The sequence below is a fragment of the Hypanus sabinus genome, chromosome 2, assembly GCF_030144855.1.
Source record: "Hypanus sabinus isolate sHypSab1 chromosome 2, sHypSab1.hap1, whole genome shotgun sequence".
Taxonomy (NCBI): domain Eukaryota; kingdom Metazoa; phylum Chordata; class Chondrichthyes; order Myliobatiformes; family Dasyatidae; genus Hypanus; species Hypanus sabinus.
Genome location: NC_082707.1, coordinates 31,771,778 through 31,796,630, shown reverse-complemented (window position 1 = coordinate 31,796,630; position 24,853 = coordinate 31,771,778). Strand labels below are relative to the sequence as shown.

Sequence of the window (24,853 nt, the reverse complement as noted above, 5' to 3'; positions counted from 1 at the left end):
TTCTGTATACATTTTCATCCAAATTATTGATGTATTACAAACAACAGAAGTCTGGGCAATGATAATTGTGGAACAGCACAGGTCACGCACCTCCGGTCAGAAAAATACCCCTCTACCACTACCCTCTGACTTTGTTCAAACCAATTTCAAGAACCAGTTTTCCAATTCAGTATGTGATTTAGTCTTCTGGACCATCCTGCCATGAATGTTTTACTGAAGTCCTTGTAGATACTGCCCTACCCTCAGCAACCATCTCCATTGCTTCCTCAAAAAAAACTCAATTAAATTTGTAAGACATTGTCTTCCTTGCAGACAGCCATATAGTCTCTCCCTAATAAGAAAATACTTCCCAAGTCACGAGCAAAATTCTGTTCCTGAGTGTCTTCTCAAATAGTTGCCCTATCACTGATATAATAGTCTTGGCTTACAATGTATTAGTTTGTCTCTGTTGTCCTTCTTAAACAAAAGAACGACACTAGATATTCTTCAGTCTTCTGGCACTTACCCATGGAGGGTACAAAGGTCTTTGAGTTAGCCCCATCATTTCCTCCCTTGCTTCCCTCCATATTCTGTGATAGATCCCTAAAAGATCTGGGGACTTATCCACCTTACTGTTTTTTAAAACACTCAGCAGCCCCTTCTTAACGTCAGCATGTCGGAGAGCAGGGGGTTGTGAATCTATGGCATGCATGCCCATGATAGCATGTGCAGAAATTTTGTTGGCACACAGAATATATTTTCTGCCCCAAAAGATACTTAATGATTATCTTTACTGGCAAATGAGGCAGTGAATGATTTTTTTTACAACTCGAGAGCAGTGAGTTGTTTTCACAGGCGATGTCTCACGTCAGCGTGGTGCCAACTGGACCGTTGCAAGAACGTGATGTTGGATGATGTTTTGAAATCCTCACAGATCTGGTGTACACATCAGTATTTGGATAGTAATGGTCACAATAATATTGTTTCGATATGATGTTATTTTTCAATTGTCCTTTTAAAAGATTAATATTAATAATTTTTGAACAGGTTTTCATTTATTTCAATCTATGTTATACTTTTTTAACAGTAAAACAATGAATACACAAACTAGCAACAAGAATCACTTTTTTTCAAAAAAGTCCATGATTGTTACTGATTCATTAATCATTGATAATCTCTGCTCAAAGCTACAATGTCACATGAGAGAATTTTCAGAGATTATCCCCTCCTTTGTCCTTGAGTGGGCACACCCTTTCTTCAGCTGCCATCTTGTTCCTAATGTATGTATAAATTGTCTCTTTAGTCCTACTTGCCATTTTCATTTTATGTCCCTTTTAGCCCTCCTAATTTCTCCTTTAAATTTTTTTCCTGCTCTCCTTATATTCTTCAAGAGGACCTTGCTGATTTCAACTTCAAGAATCTTGCACATGTTTTTCTTCTTCTTCCCTTTTTTGGCTAACCCATCAATCTATTTTGCTGTGCAAGTTTCCATGTATTTCATCTTTGCAGCAACATGCTGCTCCTGAACTCTAATCAACTGGCCTTTAAAAGACACTCAGATATCTGATGTGGAGTTACCCTCCAATCTACTTTCTCAAATTCCTGCCTACCATATATTTACAATTAGCCTTAATCCATTCTTACTCCTTACTCCATTACTTTCAACTGAGGACCAGTCTTGTCTTATCCATAACTATCGTAAAGCATATGGTATTATGGCCACTATTACCAACGTGCTCCCCTTCTAAAACTTCTATCACCTGGCTAGGCTTATCCCCCAATGGAGAGGGTTCAGAGAAGATTCACTAGAAAGATTCTGAGAATGAGAGGGTTAACATATGAGGTATGTTTGACCGCTCTTGGACTGTACCATAGAAACATAGGACACTACAGCACAGTACAGGCCCTTCAGCCCTCCATGTTGTGCTGATCCATATAATCCTTTATAAAAGTACTAAACCCACACTACCCCATAACTCTCCATTTTTCTTTCATCCATGTGCTGTCCAAGAGGCTCTTAAATACCCCTAGTGTTTAAGCCTCCACCACCATGCCTGGCAAGTCATTCCAGGCACTCACAACCCTCTGTGTAATTTTAAAAAAAAATAACTAACTTACCCCTGATGTCTCCCCTAAACTTCCCTCCCTTAATTTTGTACATATGCCCTCGGGTGTTGGCCGTTGGTGCCCTGGGAAACAGATACTGACTATCCACCCTATCTATGCCTCTCATAATCTTGTAGACCTCTATCAAGTCCCCTCCCATTCTTCTACACTCCCAGAGAGAAAAGTCCCAGCTCTGCTAACCTTGCTTCGTATGACTTGTTCTCCAATCCAGGCAACATCCTGGTAAATCTCCTCTGCACCCTCTCCATAGCTTCCACATCCTTCCTATAATGAGATGACCAGAACAGAACACAATACTCTAAGTGCGGTCTCACCAGAGATTTGTAGAGTTGCAGCATGACCTCTCTACTCTTGAACTCAATCCCCCTGTTAATGAAGCCTAGCAACCCATAGGCCTTCTTAACTACCCTATCAACCTGTGCAGTGACCTTGAGGGATGTATGGATTTGAACCCCAAGGTCCCTTTGTTCATCCACAATCTTAAGTAACTGACCATTAATCCTGTACTCAAGTCTTCCAAAATGCATCACCTCACACTTGTCTGGATTGAACTCCATCTGCCATTTTTCTGCCCAACTCTGCAGCCTGTAATCCTTGGAGTTTAGAAGAATGAGGAGGGACCTTATAAAAACGTTTCAAATGTTGAAAGGCATGGACAGAGTGGATGTGACAAAGTTGTTTCCCATGGTGGGGGAGTCTAGTACAAGTGGACATGACTTGAGGATTGCCCATTCAAGACAGAGATGCGAAAAAAAAAATTTAGCCAAAGAATGGTGAATCTCTGGAATTTGTTGCCATGGGTGGCAGTGGAGGCCGAGTCATTGGGTGTATTTAAGGCAGAGATTGATAGGTATCTGAGTAGGCAGGGCATCAAAGGTTATGGTGAGAAGGCGGGGGAATGGGACTAATGGGGAGATTGGATAAGCTCATGTTGAAATGGTGGAGCAGACTCGATGAGCCGAATGGATGACTTTTGGTCCTTTGTCTTATGGTAAGATCGAGTACAGTTTCATCTATACTTGGACTATCTACAAGTTGCTTCAAGAAACAACCCCCTCCTCCCCACTGATGTATCTAATCCCCTGGCACTTAATGAGTCCCAGACAATACTGGGGAAATCAAATTGCCCTCTACAAATAACGTTGTTTTCACATTTTCTAATACATGCTTCCGTATCTGTTTGTAGTTCTCACTGGTATCATCGTTGCAATTTCATGTTTCTTACTTCTGAGTTCTACCCATATGGCCTCATTGAATGAGGCTCCAAGACTTCTTTTCTTTGTGCATCCATGATATTCTCTCTCATAGGTAATGAAACTCCCCCATCTCTTTTACATCCATCTCTGTCACATCCGAAGCATCTATATCTTGGAGCTACCAGTTTTGCCCTTCTCTCAAACAAATTTATATAAAAGCAATAACATTGTAGTTCTATGTACTAACCAGGTTCTAAGCTTATCTGCCTCAACTGTTACACTCACATTAAAGTTAATAATCTTCAGAACATCATTTCTACCTGTTTTTGCTATTAGACTTGTGTGGTTTAACAATTACCTTCTGCCTGATCACTTTACTACTGATCTAGAATAGTGATCTAGATTCACAGCATCAGTACCATCTTGACATGAGGACATGGTCTTCCATCATTAAAGATTGTAGATCCTGGAACTCCCTATCCAGTAATGTTGTTCAAGGAGGTGGCTTATCATCACCTCAAAATCAAGTAGGGAGGGATACTGAATGCTCTTTTTGTTACTACCTTTGCATCCTTGAAAACAAACAAATAAATGCTGTATTGTGGGAGATGGAATCTTTTAGTTTACTCACTGTACTTATTTTCCCTGTATCAGTGTGGTTAACTATAAGTTGTCTTTGTACACTGTAGGTTACTCTGGGTATAGTTCTTCCAGCTACGATACCTCATATGATAGGACAGGCTTCACAGGAGGAATGACTGAAGCGGAACAATTGGACGCAGCGATTTGGGCAAGTCTGAATAACCATGGTATGCTTTGGTTGTTTTACTTAGCTTTTCATATCATGCAGACTCTTGTGCTGTAATTTGTTTATGTATATGATGCACCATCAATAACTCTCGGAGATGGGAGGCGAACGATAGGCTTTTATTAGCAGCAAAACGGAGCACAGCATCTCGGAGACTGAGGGGGGAGCAGTGCCTCCAATCGCCTTTATACCAGGGTCTGTGGGAGGAGCCACAGGAGCAGTCAGCAGAGGGGCATGTCCAGGCAGGTATACATATTTTATCACAGTATATGCATTCAGTGTGAAAATATCATAAATTGAGATCAAACCCCAGTCATGTAAATTGGTGAACACATTGGGGTTTGTTCGATTTTCCCTTCTCCTTCTCAAATTGTAGGTTAAAACATATCATATTATGGTCACTATCTCCTAATGGTTCCTTTACCTCGAGGTCCCTGATCAAATCTGGTTCATTGCTCAGCACTAAATCTAGAATTGCCTTCTTCCTGGTAGGCTCCAGTACAAGCCGTTCTAAGAATCCATCTCAGAGACACTCCACAAACTCCCTTTCTTGGGGTCCAGTACCATTCTGATTCTCCCAGTCTACCTGCATGTTGAAATCCTCCATGACAACTGTATCATCATTACCTTTGTGACATGCCAATTTTAACTCTTCATTCAACTTACACCCTACATCCAGACTGCTGTTTGGGGGCTGTAGATAACTCCCATTAGGGTCTTTCTACCCTTAGAATTTCTCAGTTCTATGCATACTGACTCTACATCCCCTGATTCTATGTCCCCCTTCGCAAGGGACTGAATATCATTCGTCACCAACAGAGCCACCCCACCCCCTCTGCCAGTCAGTCTGTCCTTTCGATAAGATGTATATCCTTGAATATTCATTTCCCAGGCCCTGTCCGCTTGAAGCCATGTCTCTGTTATTCCCACAACATCGTACTTGCCAAAGGACCATTATGGCGTAAGACATCAACATTGCAGACTACAGATATTTATGACATCACGTTGTTTCTTTATAAACCACAGAAAAATTACGGGTTTTCATATATTTTATTGAATTGCCTTGACTATTTAAATGCAGGATATTTGTTCCGTAAATGGAGTACGTGTTTCACACTTTTTAAGCCTGTCATCACTGAACAAATCCAACCTAATCATCACATGTTAAACGTACAGCACTGGACAGTACCTCGTATTTTCTTTGCTCGGTTTTCTGTTGTAATTGCTCTTACCATAGCATTTGCAGTATTTTCTATTGCCACCACTCTCTTATCCTTTTTGAGGAAGATTCAGTTATTTCAGAATTATGTCTCTGAAGTTGCATATGAATAGGATCTTTTTAATGCTTTAAATTCCATTATGTTCATCTTTGTCACCTACCACAGTCTTCCATCTCCATCCACAATCACCTCCGCAACCTGTCACTACCTGGCTGTCGTCCTCCTCAAGTCCACCAATCACCTTAGGATCCTTTCAAGTTCAAGTGTGTTGTCATCTGACTGGACAACCAAACAAAACAAGATTCCTCCGAACCACATTGCACCTACAACACCTGCATCACGTACAGCACAAAAAACAAAATATTCCCACAAATAAGTTACAATTCAAAGTGCATGTGAAGTGCACAGCACAGGTAAACAGTAATCAGAATCAGAAACAGAGTCAGGTTTATTATCAGCGGCATGTGATGTGAAATTTGTTAATTTAGCAGCAGTAGTTCAATGCAATACATAAGCCTGCAGAGAGGGGGAAAAAAAGTAAAAATAATAATTAATAAACAAGTAAATCAATTCCGTACATTGAATAGATTTTTAAAAGGTGTGCAAAAACAGAATACTGTATATTTTTAAAAAACTGAGGTAACGTCCAAAGATTCAGTGAGAAAAGGGCATGCCCTGGATGCTAGAGGTCCTTAATAATGGACGCTGCCTTTCTGAAACACCACTCCCTAAAGATGTTCTGGGAACTTTGTAGGCTAATCCCCAAGATGGAGCTGACTATTTTTACAACCTTCTGCAGCTTGCTATCCTAGTGATGAGTTTTATTGTATTCATTAGTCTCAATAATCTATTAACCCCCTCTCCCCCTCTTCTCTCTGTGCCTCTCCTTTCTCAGTCCTGCTAGTGTTTGATCGAAAACATCAACAATTTCTTTCCTCTGCAAGACCAGCTCAGTTCCTCTAGCACGTTGTTTATTGCTCGTTTCTAGCAACTGCAGTCGCTTGTGTCTCTTCTTTATTACCTTAATTTTGATTTTAACTACACTTTGTATATTCTTTATAGTTTAGCATTCTTATAATTGATTTATAATGCTAATTTTGCAACAAATGAATATTGCAACTCGATAATTAATCATTCTAAATAATTTGGAGAAATAATATTTTTTAAATGTGACGTACAGATGGCTATGGATTCAAATAGTGTACTGTGACTTGCATTTTTTCCCCATAAAATTTGGGGGCTCTAAGAGTTTTTGAAAAATTCTCATCTGCATTAGTGAACGCCAGTTGATGGATGTGTGCATTAGCTCATTTTACTGGTGAAATCCCTCCAAATGCCCTTCCCTTTGTTTTCCATTTGTGAATATATTTATCAACTTACCTGGAAGAAAATCTTTATCTCTATTTTCAGAGTAGAATAACTGCAGTTTTTTAATTATTAAAGACTGTGCAGCTTATTTTTTCCTCTAGGGAATTTGTTTCTGATATCTTTCAGGCTGAGGAGCTGTAGCATGGAAAACAAAATATTTGTGTTCCTACGTATCTGGAATAGAAGAAGCACCAAATCATTGCTCCTTTCCACATGCATGTATATTAGTGTTTCCAGGAGAGAGACCCCAAAGTACTGGGCAACTTTGGATGTTTCAATTTTAATAATTCTAGACTTCCTTAGTGTTTTTTTTATTTTAAGAATCTAAAAACAGTCCTTGTGAAATGCTGATTGGAGGGAAAGGCTGGCAGGAAAATGAGAGGGGAAAATTTGCATTTGAAGAAATACCTACTGTAATGTAGGAGTGGAATTCAAAAGATAGGCTTGGATAAATCTATATGTTGGATGGGCAATTGTGAGAAGCAAATCTGAGGAAGGAGTGAATGTAGACAAGTTTACTGGACGTGAAACAGTTTAGCAGCTCAGACTCTGAATTCCTATTTCTCTCTTGAGTGAAGAAAACCTTGCAAAGGAATTGTATTAAATATTCCGCTGCTGCTTAATTTTAAGGTGATTGGAGAAAAGTATAGGAGGATGTCAGAGGTAAGTTTCTTTACAAAAAGATTGGTGGGTGCTTGGAATGCCTGTCTTGGGATAGAGGCAGATACACGTAGAAACCCTTAGGTTGCTGACACTGAACATTATTCCTGATATGGAAACTTAAGTGGTCAAGTTCATTTGCAGGATTTGGACTGTAAGTATAATTCAGCAGAAAAGTGTTAAAGATTTTCTGTTGAGCATACTTCCAGAAACATATTTTTAAAAAATCAAATTGAAAGCTTTGTGATCTATGTCCTTGTTGAGAACTCTGTTCCAGACTAACCTGATTATTGTTGATTCATGTATGAGCAACTTGTTAGGCCATGCAGATCAAGGTTTACTGCATTATAAAGATTATGATTCTTAAACAATTACATCTTTCCTTCATTACTACCGCAACATTCCAAAGGCATTTCAGAGTGTAGTTAAATTAGCTCCACTGGTGTGGGCCTAGCATTTGCTTATAGTTCAGACCAGGCCCATCTTCTCTAATCATTAAGAGTTGTAGGGTATTTATGCTAATCTGCTGACCAATCTCTTTCTAATTTAAATTGAACTAAAATTTTTCATTTTCAGATGTTGGGATTTAGTCCCTGTTCCAAATGATTTTTAATAGTTGTTTGGCATGTCTAATCTATTTAATTTCTAAAGGGATTTCCATCACGTCTCCAGGAAGAGTGTCTGTGGGAATATTACTTTGTAGCCATTTTCCTGCAGCTCAAGTTTCCTTGAAACAGGACACCCGGTCTTCAGCTACTCCATATAAAGCACATACTCCAATCATAATAATAGTTCATTAGATCTTTAGTCTTTCTCTGTATGGGCTAGTGTTTTCCATTGATTCTAGAGTCTTTCTTGCATCTGCTCCTATGTCAGCATGTGCTTTCCTGTTTCCTTTGTCATATGTTATCTCTTCTCAACTCTGACGAACATTCTGTGTTCTTTATTTGTCCTCATTATAACATCAAAATAGAATTGTTCTTACCTAGGCAGCTGTTGTAACTGTGAACCAACTCACGAAAGAGATGCTAAAGTTAGATCAGTGCAACAGATCTTGGGAGAGTCTAGTTCTTTCCCCACACATTATTTTGCTTTTTTAAGGACGTAGATAACAGTAAGTGATTAACTACAGTTCCAATGGCTATAATTATCTTCTTCTACATGTTAAATGTAGACAAGTAACTTTGTAAAAGAGTTGCGTATTTACAATGGTAGCTAATCCCAACCAGCAGAACTACTTTGACTATTCAAATGTTAGTGGCTCGTCCAAAAACCCCTGACCAGAAACTCCAGACACCAAAATATACCTCTTTTTTGCAGTAAGGGATGGCTCCTTAAATATACAACTAGCCAGAATGTTTAGTGACAGACAGATCTGAACTGAACTGTACATTAAGTGATAGGGATGTGCCTTTAACAATACATTAATTCAGGAGGTGACCACTTCATGTCTTTTCTCATCATTTCCTGAAATTTTAATTGACCTCCAATTAATAATAGCATCCATTTGTTGTCTTTTCCTTCATAGTTTCAATGGTACAGAATCAGTGTCCCATAGCCTCAATATAGCAGTTGAAGTTAAATTATAAACAGATTTTCTCATTTTAATTAATACCCGCTATCCTTAATTTCATAGCTCCAGCAGAATCTCCAACACCAGCAACAAAAGAATTCCCAATGTATATTCTTTTTCCAGAACACTTTTCTATATCTAGTCTACAAGAATCAATCCTCAACCCAGCCTTGATATATGATTTTCATAATATCAGTTATTATTCTATGATATACCTACTACTTTAGCAATGTACTTCTGTGCAACTTATTTTGATCAGTTTGATCTTGTTTCTGCTTATAATAGAATTGAACACAAATGTTTGATATTCTATTAAGTGGGAATTGGTGAGATCCCTATTTCATAGTAGTTTTAATTCAAATACAGTAACACCAAGTCTAAATGTGCAGAACATTGTTGATCATTGGCTCAGGTTTCTGCATCTGCATCTTGGCTTATAGCAACAGCAGCATCTTTATTTTCTACAAGGAGAGGTCGTTCTGTGCTTTAGATTAGCTGAGTTTGCAAATTACTGAACAGATTTTGGTGTTTTGCCATCTTGTGTTATTTGTGGCTCTTCCATCTGACTACATCGAACTATAACTGCTTCACAAGCTAGTCAGGGCAATTTGTCTAGGATACCAAATGCTAGGGTCATAGCATCAAAGGAAAGCTAATTTAGGAAATGGTTTGAGCAGTCAGTCAGGTTTTTTTGGAAAAATAATGGCAGGTTTAAAATGCTTACACTGTGACTTGAGTGCAAAATTGTCTAGGATTTTGGGAGAGGAAGAAATAATCTCATGAATCGTGAGTCACTGCAGATCTCTGCATTATTTGCATTACTCTCCTCCACAAATCCAGCATCTTGCAAATTTCTGTATCCAAAAAGTTTTCAGGAAATTGCTGCATGTTTTTCCTAAATTTGAATTAAGTTCTGTTAAGCCTCCTGTTTGATAGTGCACAGAGTTTGCTTAATGATGAGGATTTTGTTTCTACCATTCTACTCTTCCTCTGTGGACTAGTGGTGAAACTGTTAATGTGCACCATCTAATTCCTACTTAAAAAAATATTGTAAGATATTTTTTACTCTTTATCCTCTTCATCTGGTTTTCCTTCCCCTCCTTTTCCTGCACACAATTTGCCTTTCTCAGCTCATTTTCTGTTAAGTTGTTGGAAGAAGACAGTGAGGCTTTGAGAAATGCGGCGGCGGCCATTTTCAAATTGCTTCTCAGATCAGAGTTCTGAGAGGCGGGACTGCGTAGGCGCGCGAAGGAGGCCTGGGAAGGAGGGAAGATATAAAAAGGAGAGAAAGAGTGAGGTAGTTCTCTTTTGGAAGAAGACAACGAGGCTTTGACAAGAAGTGCGGCGGCGGCCATTTTCAAAATGCTTCTCAGATTGGAGTTCTGAGAGGCGGGACTGCGCAGGTGCGCGAGGGAGGCCTGGGAAGGAGGGAAGATATAAAAAAGAAAGCAGCCTTAAGAAGCGGGCAGTGGAGTGAGCCGGGAGCAGAGTGTAGGGCTTGGGCTCAGAGGGCTTTAGGCGGAAGAGGGCACAGTAGGCTTATCTTTTAGTTCTCCTTGTTATTTTCAGTTATTCGGGAAGTATGAGTGTGAGGGCAGCTTGTTGTTCTCAGTGTCGGATGTGGGAGATCCTGGAGTCTCCGAGCCTCCCAGATGTCCACATCTGCGCCAGGTGCGCCGAACTGCAGCTCCTGAGGGACCGAGTTAGGGAACTGGAGCTGCAGCTCGATGACCTTCGCCTGGTCAGAGAGAGTGAGGAGGTGATAGAGAGGAGTTACAGGTAGGTGGTCACTCCGGGGCCACGGGAGGCAGATAGGTGGGTCACGGTCAGGAAGGGGAAGAGGCAGGTACTAGAGAGTACCCCGGTGGCTGTACCCCTTGACAATAAGTACTCATGTTTGAGTACTGTTGGGGGGGACAGCCTACCTGGAGGAAGTGATAGTGGCCGGGCCTCCGGCACAGAGGACGGCCCTGTAGCTCAGAAGGGTAGGGATAGAAGAAAGAGGACCATAGTAATAGGGGACTCGATAGTCAGGGGTTCAGACAGGTGGTTCTGTGGAGGTGATCGGGAGTCCCGGATGGTAGTTTGCCTCCCTGGTGCCAGGGTTCGGGACGTTTCTGATCGCGTCCAAGATATCCTGAAGTGGGAGGGTGAGGAGCCAGATGTCGTGGTACATATAGGTACCAATGACATAGGTAGGAAAGGGGAAGAGGTCCTGAAACGAGAGTATAGGGAGTTAGGAAGGCAGTTAAGAAGAAGGACTGCAAAGGTAGTAATCTCGGGATTACTGCCTGTGCCACGTGACAGTGAGAGTAGGAATGGAATTAGGTGGAGGATGAATGTGTGGCTGAGGGATTGGAGCAGGAGGCAGGGGTTCAAGTTTCTGGATCATTGGGACCTCTTCTGAGGCAGGCGTGACCTGTTCAAGAAGGACGGGTTACACTTGAATCCTGGGGGGACCAATATCCTAGCGGGGAGGTTTGCTAGGGCTACAGGGCAGACTTTAAACTAATAAGATGGGGGGGCGGGAATCAATTTGAGGAAACTATGGGAGAGGAGGTTAGTTCACCAGTAGAGCAAGTAAGTAGACAGTGTGTGAGGGAGGAAAGGCAGGTGATGGAGAAGGGATGCGCTCAGCCCAAAGATGTAGGGGAGAAGAAAGAAAAGGATAATAAATTTGAATGTATTGTTAGGGATGAAAAGAGAGGAGGGGGTGGAGAGTATCTTAAATGTATCTATTTTAATGCTAGGAGCATTGTAAGAAAGGTGGATGAGCTTAGAGCGTGGATTGCTACCTGGAATTGTAGCTATTAGTGAAACATGGTTGCAGGAAGGGTGTGATTGGCAATTAAATATTCCTGGATTTAGTTGCTTCAGATGTGATAGAGTAGGAGGGGCCAGAGGAGGAGGTGTTGCATTGCTTGTCTGAGAAAATCTTATGACGGTGCTTTGGAAGGATAGATTAGAGAGCTCCTCTAGGGAGGCTATTTGGGTGGAATTGAGGAATGGGAAAGGTGTAGCAACACTGATAGGAGTGTTTTATAGGCCACCTAATGGGGAGCGTGAGTTGGAAGAGCAAATGTGTAAGGAGATAGCAGATATTTGTAGTAAACACAAGGTGATGATTGTGGGAGATTTTAATTTTCCACACGTAGATTGGGAAGCTCATTCTGTAAAAGGGCTGGATGGTTTAGAGTTTGTGAAATGTGTGCAGGATAGTTTTTTGCAACAATACATAGAAGTACCGACTAGAGATGGGACAGTGTTGGATCTCCTGTTAGGGAATGCGATAGGTCAGCTGACAGATGTATGTGTTGGGGAGCACTTTGGGTCCAGTGATCACAATAGCATTAGCTTCAATATAATTATGGAGAAGGACAGGACTGGACCTAGAGTTGAGATTTTTGATTGGAGAAAGGCTAACTTTGAGGAGATGCGAAGGGATTTAGAGAGAGTGGATTGGGTCAAGTTGTTTTATGGGAAGGATGTAATAGAGAAATGGAGGTCATTTAAGGGTGAAATTATGAGGGTACAGAATCTTTATGTTCCTGTTACGGTGAAAGGAAAGGTTAAAGGTTTGAGAGCACCATGGTTTTCAAGGGATATTAGAAATTTGGTTCAGAAAAAGAGGGATGTCTACAATAGATATAGGCAGCATGGAGTAAAGGAATTGCTCGAGGAGTATAAAGAATGTAAAAGGAATCTTAAGAAAGAGATTAGAAAAGCTAAAAGAAGATACGTGGTTGGTTTGGCAAATAAGGTGAAAGTAAATCCGAAAGGTTTCTACAGTTATATTAAAAGCAAGAGGATAGTGAGGGATAGAATTGGTCCCTTAGAGAATTAGGGTGGTCAGCTATGTGTGGAGCCGAGGGAGATGGGAGAGATTTTGAATAATTTCTTCTCGTCGGTATTCACTAAGAAGGATATTAAATTGTGTAAGGTGTGGGAAACAAGTAAAGAAGTTATGGAACCTATGACAATTAAAGAGGTGGAAGTACTGGCGCTTAAGAAATTTAAAAGTGGATAAATTGCAGTGCTGCTGATGCCACAGATATTTTCTGGCTGCAGTAAGGGTCATGGCAGTAGGAAAGACCTACTTAAATCAAATCTTTCTTCTGGTTGCTTTGCTTTCTATAGTAGTAGTGACTACAGGAGATTGCACATTAGGAACTGTCAGTGCAAATTGCATAAAGAAACAGCTTTAAATACTGGCGAGATAGAAAGGCTTCCTACCTACCAGCAACTCAGCTTGTTCCAGTTTTCTTTGAAGTAGCTGTTAATCAACATTAACAACATTGCAGTTATTTAATTATGCATTCATCATTTAAAATGAACTGTTGATGTTACTGCTGGGCAAGTTTTGATTCAATTGGTTTAAGAGCCTGCCAGCAGGAATAAAGGAGCCAAGTTTTTGGGAGTGTAAATATGGGGAAAGCTGCACTCTCCCATGAACTAAGTGCCGAGTATGAAACTGGCTTTGCAGACGCAGAATCAAGTTTATTATTACTGACATATGTTGTAAAATTTGTTGTTTTGTCGCAGCATTACAGTGCAAAGCATGAGAATTACTATAAAGTTCAAAATAAATTTATCTAAGTACATATATGTCACCATATACAACCCTGCCATTCATTTTCTTGTAGGCATTCACAGTAGAACAAATAAATACAATAGTTTCAATGGAAAACTACACACAAAACTGATACTCACCCAAAATGCAAAAGAAGACAACTGTGCATATAGATGAATATTAATAATAAATAATATTAAGAACATGAGTTGTAGAGTCCTTGAAAGTGAGTCTGTTGGTGTGGAATCAGTTCAGTGTTGAGTGAAGTTTATTCACACTGGTTCAGGAGCCTGATGGTCACAGGGTAACAACTGTTCTTGAACCTGGTAGTGTGGGACTTGTGGTTCCTGTACCTCCTTCCTTGTGGCAGCAGTGAGAAGAGAGCCTGGCCTGGATGGTGGGGTTCCTTGATGTTAGATGCTGCTTTCTTGTGACAACGTTCCTTGTAGGTATGCTCATTGGTGGAATGGCTTTACCTGTAATGGATTGAACTTTTTCCACCACCTTTTGTTGGTTTTTCTGTTCCATTTATAAGTTATGAAAGTAATCAAATAGTCCAAAAGGTGTTCATGGATTTCCTTTTCACTGCTTCTTCATTGCTTTGTTGTACTGCAATTCTTAATGGTTTTCTGCAGTACAGGGGTGGGAGATATAGCTGTGTCTTTCTATAGACAACATTGTCCAGATATCAAGTAGCAATTTTCATCCTAGAAGATTGGCCTTATTATGAGTTCTCACTGGCATTAAAATTTCACTTCATTTGTCACATATACATTGAGACATAGAGTGAAATGTATCATTATCGTCAAATCAAATCAGCGAGAATTGTGTTGTGCATGCCCACAAATGTCACCACATTTCCAGCACCAACATAGCATACCCACAACTCATCAACCCTAAGCATACATTTTTGAAATATGGGAGGAAACCCGCATGGTCATGGAGAGAACATATAAATTCCTTACAGGTAGCAGTGGGAATTGATGTAAGATGTGGCACTGCAAAGTGTGCTAACCACTATACTACTGTGCTGCCCCAAGTACAAGGAGTAAAATACAGTTTTGGGGGCATTTCAATAAATTCCTTTCTTACATAAGCAAGTGGCCTTTCCACCGTTTGTCAATGATTGTATAAGTATGGCATACACAAAAACAAATTCATTGTGTACTAAAACTCAGATTCTTCACAGCAATTTTGCATCTTAGTTTTCACAGAAGTGCTGTAAGTTAGTTAGTGGTTCTTCATGTCTGACTCTCCAAAATACTTAAGTAAATCTAGACATGACGAAAGGAGTGAGATCTTGTAAAACTTAGCCCTAAAACAGCCTTTTGTTTTATGATTTAACATGCCACAAAAATAAACTTTACATCTGTGCAATACTTTAACTAAGTACTGTGAATCAGATAAATGTCGTACCTGATTACTTTTTTGTGCTGTCTTAATGTTGCTGCTTTTCTATATATTTCTCTCTACTTTTGATTCCCTCTCTACTTTTGTACTGTATTTTTCTCTAAACATAGTTGGAAAATATTTTCAGCTTGGAAACCCAACAGTCAATCTAATTGGTTGATTCAGATATTTAGACTCAATGCAGTCTTTCACACGTCCCCTTCAACCCCTATTAACATATTCCTCTTTTCTCCCTCACCCTCTTATTGAATGTGTCTGTTGTTTACATTGGCTCCTCTGGTACCTTTCACATTCTAACCATTGTAAAGTTTGTGTTGTTTCCCAGCTGTGTTAGTAATACGTCCTTAATAATATCATGACTGAGGTTACATATATTTGTACTCTTGTGGTCAACTGTACTCATTCCTTAGATGCTGCCTGGCCTGCTGAGTTCCTCCAGCATTTTGTGTCTTGCTTGGATTTCCAACATCTACAGATTTCCACTTTGTCTATTTGTCCTTGAGAATTTTGACATCCAGAAACATGGCCTTTCTTAAATGGCACCTTACAGGAAAGCTGTTGATTTGCAACCAGCAGAAATTATAGAGTATTTAGTGTATTGACTACTTGAAGTCTCAACATAATTAGCACCTATGCAGAGACCTCGGGCTTCCCCACTAAGAAGAACCAGAATGACTAAGAAATCCAAGAGCTAATTAAAATCATACACCAGTCATTCATGGACTGGAAGTTCCACCAGGATAAATAAACAGCTCCGCCGATACCTGAAGACTGAGGCCCAGTAAAAATTCCATCATTTTAGAGATGCCGTAATCATGACCTTCAAGAAAGCTAATGGGTGATAGGATTACGATTTGCCTTTGTCTGGTTTTCATGCTGTATGGAAGCAGCTTGCTGCCTGAACAATCATTTATGCTGACACAAAGATCCATGTCAGAATGCTGACAAATATAACTCATTATCTCTGGGAATAGTGAAGGCAAACATCAACAATGAAATTTATCTCCTTTCATATCTGAGGGGGTGGGGAAGTTGTTCAAAGGTCGAGACTAAGATCCCCTCAAACCTTACAATTTATCCTGAAGAGTAAGCCTCTTCCTCCTATAAGCTTCAGAAAGATGGCAGGGTCGTGAACTAATTTCAGACTCTTCTCCAAGATGAACCTCCCAGCATTAAGGCTCAATTACTTGGGCAGACCATGTCAACCAGAGGCATAACACAACACAACTCCTGATCCAACATCGTACTGCAAGATCAACAATGGATAAATGGAAAAGCAACGATGTTGCCATAACCTCTCAGAATAACTTTCTTACTGACTTGAGAAATCGGTGATCAATTCAAAAGTTCAAAGGATATCTATAGTATCATTGGGAGCTCTGAATCTCTTCAACAGAAGTAGACGGAATAACAGTTGAAACAGCATGGGGAATGCAGCCTTTTTCATCTTGCTCCTCCACTTACACTTCCATTTGCACTTAATGCCAAATCTACAGATCCCACATTGGTTTCATTACTTGCTTCAGAATTAGCAAAACTGGAGGACTGTAGTTCATTCTCCACCCAAGAGAAAGCCTTAAAAGAAAATATCTTTAATTATTTAATAGAAAATTTCGTCAGTTTTTACTGCTGACTGTGAAAGCTCCACATAACGTGTGTTCAAACCTGTTGCTGTTACTCAGAATCAAGAGTCAGATTTATTACCACTGACATAAATTTGTTGTTTTGCCTTAGCAGTACACTGTAAAGACATAAAATTACTATGAATTAGTACAGAGAGTACAGAGGAAGTTTACTAGAATGTTACCTGAGTTTCAGCACCTAGGTTACAGAGAAAGGTTGAACAAGTTAGGTCTTTATTCTTTGGAACGTAGAAGGTTGAGGGGGGACTTGATAGAAGTATTTTAAATTATGAGAGAGAGAGAGATAGATAGAGTTGACGTGGATAGGCTTTTTCCATTGAGAGTAGGGGAGATTCAAACAAGAGGACATGAATTGAGAGTTAAGGGGCAGAAGTTTAGGGGTAACACGAGGGGGAACTTCTTTATTCAGAGAGTGGTAGCTGTGTGGAATGAGCTTCCAGTAGAAGTGGTAGAGGCAGGTTTGATATTGTCATATTTTTTAAAATTGGATAGGTATATGGACAGGAAAGGAATGGAGGGTTATGGGCTGAGTGCAGGTTGGTGGGACTAGGTGAGAGTAAGCATTCGGCACGGACTAGAAGGGCCGAGATGGCCTGTTTCCGTGCTGTAATTGTTATATAGTTATATTACCAAATAAAAACGTACAAAAAAGGAGTAACAAATAGTACTCATGAATCACTCAGAAATCTGATGGTGGAGGGGAAGAAACTGTATCTGAATAGTTGAGTGTGGGTCTTCAGGCTCTTGTACCTCAGTAGCATGAGAAGAGGACGTGTCACCACCTTGAGGCACCGACTCTGAAGATGTTTGCTACAGTGAGTTGGATTTGCGCCCGTGATGGAGCTGGCTAAGTCCGCAACTCTCTGCAGCCTCCGATCCCGTGCATTACAGCCTTCATATCAGGCTGTGATGCAACCAGTCAGAATGTTCTCCACCATACATCTCTAGAAATTTGTACGTCTGTGGTGAATTACTGCTGAATTTCTTCAAATTCATAATGAAGTAGAGTTGCTGCCGAATCTTCTTTGTGATTGCATTGTTGGGTCCAGGATAAGATCCCCTAAGATGTTGACACCCAGGAACTTGAAACTAATCACCTTTTCCATCGTTGATCCTTCAATGAGGACTTCAATGTGGGTGTTCTCTGATTTCTTTTTCCCCTTTCCTTAAGCCCATAATCAAGTCCTTGGTCGTGCTGATGTGTGTGAGGTTTTGTTGTGACACCACTCAGCCAGCCTATCTAACTCACTCTTTGCCATTTGTGATTCTACCATAAGCCGTGGTATCACTGGCAAATTTATAGATGATGCTTGAGCTGTGGCTAGCCACACTGTCGTGAATGTAGAGTAATTTTATTGCACGATTGGAATTGGGATAACAATAGCACACCCTAAAACCATACTCATTGGTGCTGACTGTCTTTTGCCTGCTTATTATTTGTAAAAGGCAGATGGAAGGGAAAAAGAATGAAGGGACTGCTGTGAATTTAATGTCCTATTGTGACTTCTGAGTATTACAAAGTACAACAAAAGGGTGTCAGCATAGTGGTTGGTACTACACTTTACAGTAAGATCAGGGTTCAATTCTTGCTGCTGCTTGTAAGGAGCTTGTACATTCTCCCCATGATTGCATAGGTTTCTTCTAGGTGCTCCGGTTTCCTCGCACAGTCCAAAAGATTTACAGTTAGGGTTAATGAACTGTGGGCATGCTATGTTAGCACCAAAAGTATGGTGACACTTGCAGACTGCTCAACACAGTCCTCACTGATTTGATTTGATGCAACTGACGTATTTCACTGCATTTTTCAATGTAAATGTAACAAATAAAGCTAATCTAACCTTTATAAAAAATCATAGGTCTCTGTACCTCCTGCACTAAATTGATCTTCCATAGAACCAAGTGCTGGAGTGTTTTTTTTAGGTTAACGGAGCAGACACATTATTGTTAGTGTCTGAAATAAAATAATATTGAAGTGTTTCAGTCAAGTACGTCTAGTTAAAGAGAGCTTATGTGCAGAATTTGTTACTAGTTAGTCATTGTCCTAGAATGTGTCTATGTAGCTCTTTTTATTGTATTTTTACAAGTTAGTCCACTTCAGCAAGTTTGAGTTCTCAATTCATTCAGGATTATTAGGGATCCCATTGGTCATTCATTCTGCAGAACATTCTGTGATAAACAAGTGGTCAAAGAAACTGCTGGCACTGGGCGGCTAATCCTGGCCTCATTTGCTCATCCTGTTCAACAATACAGTGATTGCTGGTGTTCATTGCCTTGGATTCTTTCTGATGCTTTTCTGAATACATTTCTTGAAGAATAATATAATCTGCATATTGTGCTGAAGGCTTTGTTGATGTTGCCATTGTCTCAGATTCCAACCAGATTTTTAAAATTTGTATCACCACTGCCACCTGTTGGCAAAGTGAAGACTTGTCCATGTGCCAGATCCCAATGTCCTCATTTCACCCCCTTGTAGTAGAGTGCAGTCTAGGTAATTTTTGTGGTTTTAATATCACAGACTTTTGATTAATTCAAGCACATTTACAAAGGTTTTGTGCACATTCTTATATTGGATCATGATCAATGGTATTTGGAAAATAAGTATATAAAAATTAATTTTCTTTGGGAAGTGAATTTTTCTTACTTACAGCCCACCAGTTTGTTGCTATCACAACTTAGTTTAGAAATTACAGATCCACTATTCGAATGCATGTCTTAAACACGATTGTGCTGCTATGAAGTATGCTGCCTGAATCATTAGCGTGCAAAGTGAGAATATGTTACCCGTGGCTGGATTAAATTGGAATAATTGCACTGTATTACAACACCCAGAATATTTCAGATTTAATATTTTGCAGGAAGGCATGGTTAATCTTGTAGCAAAGGATTTTCAGGAGGGTAAAATTTTATCATAGGATAAAATATTCCATTTGAGAGTCTTGAATTTAAACACCTTGTTGTGTAGCCCACTCATTTCTTATACCCAAGTTACATTTGGAAATTATTTTAAAAATAAACTAGTAGCTGGCCAATGTTAAGCATTTAAAGAGATTTTGAATTTTTATTGTATACATTCTTTCAGATTAAAACTCCACAGTAAAATGTTGTCATAATTACAACTAGTTAGAAAAATTGAGGATTAGTGTAAATGAAGCTCACAATGTTTGCAGTGTTCTTGTACAGGTGTAAAAACTCTGAACTAAACACTAAGTACAAACCAGTCAATGAGGTGCAATTCCAGTAAGATTAACCATTTACTGTTCACTCTTCCACATTAACGTATGGTGAAAACTGTTGATAAAACAATACAAAATATATACAGTATTTGTTTCCTTCTTGGCATCACATTTACATCATAAATACTTGCAAAATAAAACTACAACAAACTATATTACATTAAAGTACAACATACAGTCAGAATCTACCTACACCATCAACTACTTCAAATATACTTCAACACAAACTATCCGCAACTCTTTAAATAACAAAGAACATAAACTTTATCAACCGTCATTACTTTTAACAGAATCAGCGTTAACATTTTTACTTCAACATATCGACTATCTTATGAACTTACGGCGTTGCTTCAATGATGTTTCTAGTGCGTAGAAAGAAAACTTTTCTTGCGCCGATCCTGCACACAAAAGCCCCCTCCTTCCCATTTCTCCAAACCGGTATTTTCTCACAGGAAGCAGCAAAACCGGGTGTGACGTCATCGCTTGCCGTGATATATCACAGACAACGACTTTACTTTCAACAACCTAAATTTTAACTAGAAAACAATTGCAAATGAATTACTAAAGCGAAAATATAATAAACTAAATGAATGCCTTAAGGGCAACACAATGTTGTTGAAAAACAGTAAATTTGAGCTTTGAGTATTTAGAAATAAGCATAAAATTGCCAAATAATTTTTAGAAGGTGAAATAGAATAAAAAGTAAATTAGCATAATATTTTTAAAAAATTGCCTGAAGCTATTAGCAAAAGTAAATGAGGCTGTATTAGAGAAATACTAAGAGAAACATATGAGAGAAAAATACTAAGAGAGGACAAATGACAGATGTTAAAGTTATATTGCCTGGAGCCAATGATCTAAAACAAGTGAAGAAAGTAATTAATTTACATAAAGGCGGTAGGTGTCAGGAACACACTACCAGCGGAAGTGTAGAAAACAGAAGCAATAGCAAGGTTTAAGGGATGTTTCAACAGGCGCGTGAAAAGATGGAGAATGGAAGGATATAGACCATGTGCAAGCAGATGGGATTAATTTAGATAGCATAAAAGTCAGTGTATAATCTGGACCAAAGAGTCTGTTCTACATTCATCAGGTTTTCTTTACTAAGGAGGTTTATAAGGTGATAAATCCACTCCATGTGTAGCTTAAAATTCTGGAATGTAAATTAAATGGCCTTAGAAATAGCAGATGAAGTAATTTCAATTAAAAGAATAGTAGACACGGGCCTTATTGCATAGTAAGCGTTTGGAATGTTGTAATCTATAGAATAGTAGCTCAAGAGTTGAGAAGTTGGATTAAGCTGAATATTTGTTCTTCTTCTTGTGCAGAATATGATGGGGGGGAAAATAACATTTATTCCTGCAAATTTCTCAATTATGTTTTTAAAGTAAGGAAGACTAGTAAACATTTGGTTGCAGTGAGAGTTTAAATATTCTTGTAGATAAGTCAGAAATAACATCAATGTGCAAGCAATTAGGGAGGCAAATCATCTGTTGGCCATTATTACAATGAAATGGGAGTTTTTAAGCTGTGGAAGTTTTATGGGTTTTTGGCAAAACAGAAAGGTTGGGATCTTTACCTAAGAAGGACCATGTTTAACTGAATAAGGATATAGCAAAAATTCAATAAATTATCTTTTGAAGGGGTGTACGGTGTGGTTGGGTCCAGACCAAATATCAGGAAATGCCAATAGCAATTATACAGCTTCTACCACCTAGGACAATTCTGCCTTCACACAGGATTTAGGTCTGGGTGCACCCTGTCTCGCTGAAGGAGCTCTGTCTTATGGCGGGTGTTTGGTACCAGAAAAATAACCAGACCAATGGTGGTGGTGTCACTTAAAATCACTGAAGTCTCCAGCAGCAGGGAGATGGATTCCAAGCTTTGGTAGAAGATTGTCTTTGTACAACAACAGCAAAGGTTGGGCGACGTCTACTGTATGATTCCGAATTGGGAACACCAGTAGAGGTCAAATGCTCTAGTTAGATGAGCACTGCAGCAACAGAATGCTATGGCAAACCACTGTTGTAATTTCTGCCTAGTCAGTCATGGAAAGAAACAAAAGAAGGAAACCAGACAACAGCGTGAATGGGGTTGATTCTAATCACCAGGATAACACCTCGCTCGGTAGGGGTAGTCATGGGCTTCAGGTGACACCAGACCATCATCCGGAGACTGTAAGCAATAGGGAAAGGCTAAGGGTAGCAACATGGAACATCCGTACACTTTACCAGAGAGGAAAGTTGGACAACACATTAAATGAAATGAAATGAAATGGTTGGAAGTTGATATCTTAGGCCTGTCAGAAATTAGATGGATCAACAGTGGCAAATTCACTAAGAATAGTTCTCTGATAATGTATTCTGGAGGTCAACAGCATCTGTGTGGAGTTGGAACTATTTTAAGCAAACAAGTATCAAAATGTCTTATGGGATATTTGGTGATATCCAACCAGCTTCTTTTAGCTAAATTAAGGGGTAACCCTTTTAACATTAGCATAATTCAAGCCTATGCGCCAACAAATGATGTGGATGAAGAGGATATCAACAAGTTTTACGAAGATCTCAACAGTGCTTATCAGCAATGTAAATCTCAGAATATAAAACTAGTCATGGGAGATTTTAACTCCAAAGTTGGACAGGAAAGGGTTGATAACATCGTAGGACCTTTTGGATTAGGGGAGAAAAATAGAAATGGAGAGAGATTTACTGATTGGTGTATCAGAAAAAAACCAAGTGAACACCAATACTTGGTATAAAAACCATCCACGTAGATTGTGTACTTGGATTAGTCCCAGAGATAGAACAAGGAATCAAATAGATTTCATTACCATCAAGGAACTCTTTAGAAATAATATCACAAATTCAAAACCTTACCCAGGAACAGACTGTGGTTCAGATCAGCATCTAGTAATAGCTACCATTAAAACAAAATTAAAGAAACTGAAACGTGGAAAAAAGAGAAAGAAATATATGTTGGGAGAACTTAAAAAAAGATAGCATACTTAAGCAACAATTTAAAACTGGTGTAGAAGAACACCTCAACGAAAACAAAACAACACCTATTTGGGACAGATTTAAATATGCTATACAGCAATCAGCAGCAGAGGTAATCCCAGTACAAGAAATCCAACACACCAACAAGGGGTGGATAACCCAAGAAATTCTAGAACTGATTGAACAAAGAAGATTAGTGAAGAATAATGAAATGCAATACAGAGAGCTAGACAGACAGACCAGACACTTGTGCAATATTACAAAGGAAGAATGGCTGAATCAAAAATGCAATGAAGTAGAAGGCCATATTAACAACAGCAAAGAAATGCACAAGAAAATTAAAGAAATTACCAGAATTATGAAAACCTCCACTACAGGATACGTAAGATCAGCAGATGGATCCATACTAACAGATCCAGATAAAGTATGTGAGAGGTGGATTCAGTATTTAGAGCAGCTTTTTGAAGACAATAGGGGGGAACCCTCAGATATTAAACACCCTAATTCTGGCCCACCTATTACCAAAGAAGAAATAAATAAAGCAATGAAAAGCATTAAACGTGGTAAAGCCGCAAGACGATGAAATTTCAGTGGAAGTGACACAAGCCCTAGAAGATCTGGGCATAGATATTTTTGAACTGTTTAATGGCATATATGAGTCTGGTGTATTGCCTGACGATCTCTTGAAATCAATATTTATAACTCTACCAAAAATTCCTAGAACTATTGACTGCAAAAATTATAGAACAATCAGTCTTATGAGTCACATAATAAAGATTTCGTTGAGAATTGTTCTGAGTCGAATGAACAAGGCGAGAAACTCCTAAACTGCAATATGGGTTTATTGAGGATAGAGGAACTAGGAACACAATTTTCATACTACAAGTGCTTTCAAAAAGGGCAATTGAATGTCAAAATGATGTCTTTTTATGTTTTATTGATTTCACTAAAATATTCGACAAAGTACAACAAGAAAAACTATTTCAAATTCTCGCTAAACTAAACATTGAAAGAAGGGACCAACAACTGCTTCAAAATTTTAAACAGCGGCGGTAAAAATTGATGATAATCTAAGCAGTTGGACTAAAATTCAAAGAGGAGTTAGACAGGGATGCATTGCCTCACCTGAATTATTTAATATTTATAGTGAAATGATTCTCAGAGAAATAGAAGACCTAGATGGGATAAAAATCCAATATATGCAGACGATACCACCCTAATTGCAAGTGCTGCAGAAGAACTACAAATCCTCCTAGACAAAATGGTACAAACTAGTGCAGATTTTGGTCTAACCATCAACTGTAAAAAAAAACCCAAATGTATGGTAATATCAAAACAGCAGGATACTCCCAACTGCCAATTGCACATTGGGAACCAAGAGATTGAACAAAAGACCAGCTTTATTTACCTTGGTAGCTTTATATCACAAGATGCTAGAAGTAAAGTAGAAATAATAATAAGAATTACTATGGCCAAAACCAACTTCCAAAAAAATGAAACCCATCTTTACCAACAGACACATTTCTATAACAACGAGGATTAGGCTACTAAAATGTTACATCAGGTCAATCTTGCTGTATGCTTCCAAAACATGGACTATGACACCAGAACTCCAAAACAAACTTAGAAGCAACAGAAATGTGGTTTCTTAGAAGAATGCTGAAAATATCATATAGAAGTAGGGTAACTAATGAGACAGTACTGCCAACGTGCCCATACAAAAGATCTTTAATGAGAACATTAAATGAGAGGAAACTTTAATTCCTGGGCCATGTCATCAGAAAGGGAGAAATAGAATGCCTTACATTACAAGGCCGTATGCCTGGGAAATGCAGAAGAGGAAGGCAAAGAAGAAAATATATGGACACTGTGAAAGAACTAACAGATCTAAGTGTGTGAGATATCATTAACTCTGCATGGGACCGTTCGATATGGAAAACAATGATCACCCAAGCGTGTAACGAGCAAGGCACATGAAGAAGAAAAAGAGGATCTTCTGAAATGAGACTCTTCAAGGTGACACTAGTGAACTACAGCAACGAGTTGCAAGCTGCTTACAAAACTTACAAA

General features: G+C 39.1%; 1 protein-coding gene across 4 annotated transcripts in view; it reads left to right on the top strand.

Annotated features, from left to right (window-relative positions):
- The window catches only part of rhbdd1 (rhomboid domain containing 1), a 90,267-nt gene that overhangs the window by 47,938 nt on the left and 17,476 nt on the right, over positions 1-24,853 (top strand). For all 4 annotated transcript variants that reach the window (XM_059943721.1, XM_059943734.1, XM_059943730.1 and 1 more), the window contains one exon: positions 3,992-4,111. In XM_059943721.1, coding sequence (XP_059799704.1) covers positions 3,992-4,111 — 120 coding nt within the window. The remainder of the gene's footprint in view (positions 1-3,991; positions 4,112-24,853) is intronic.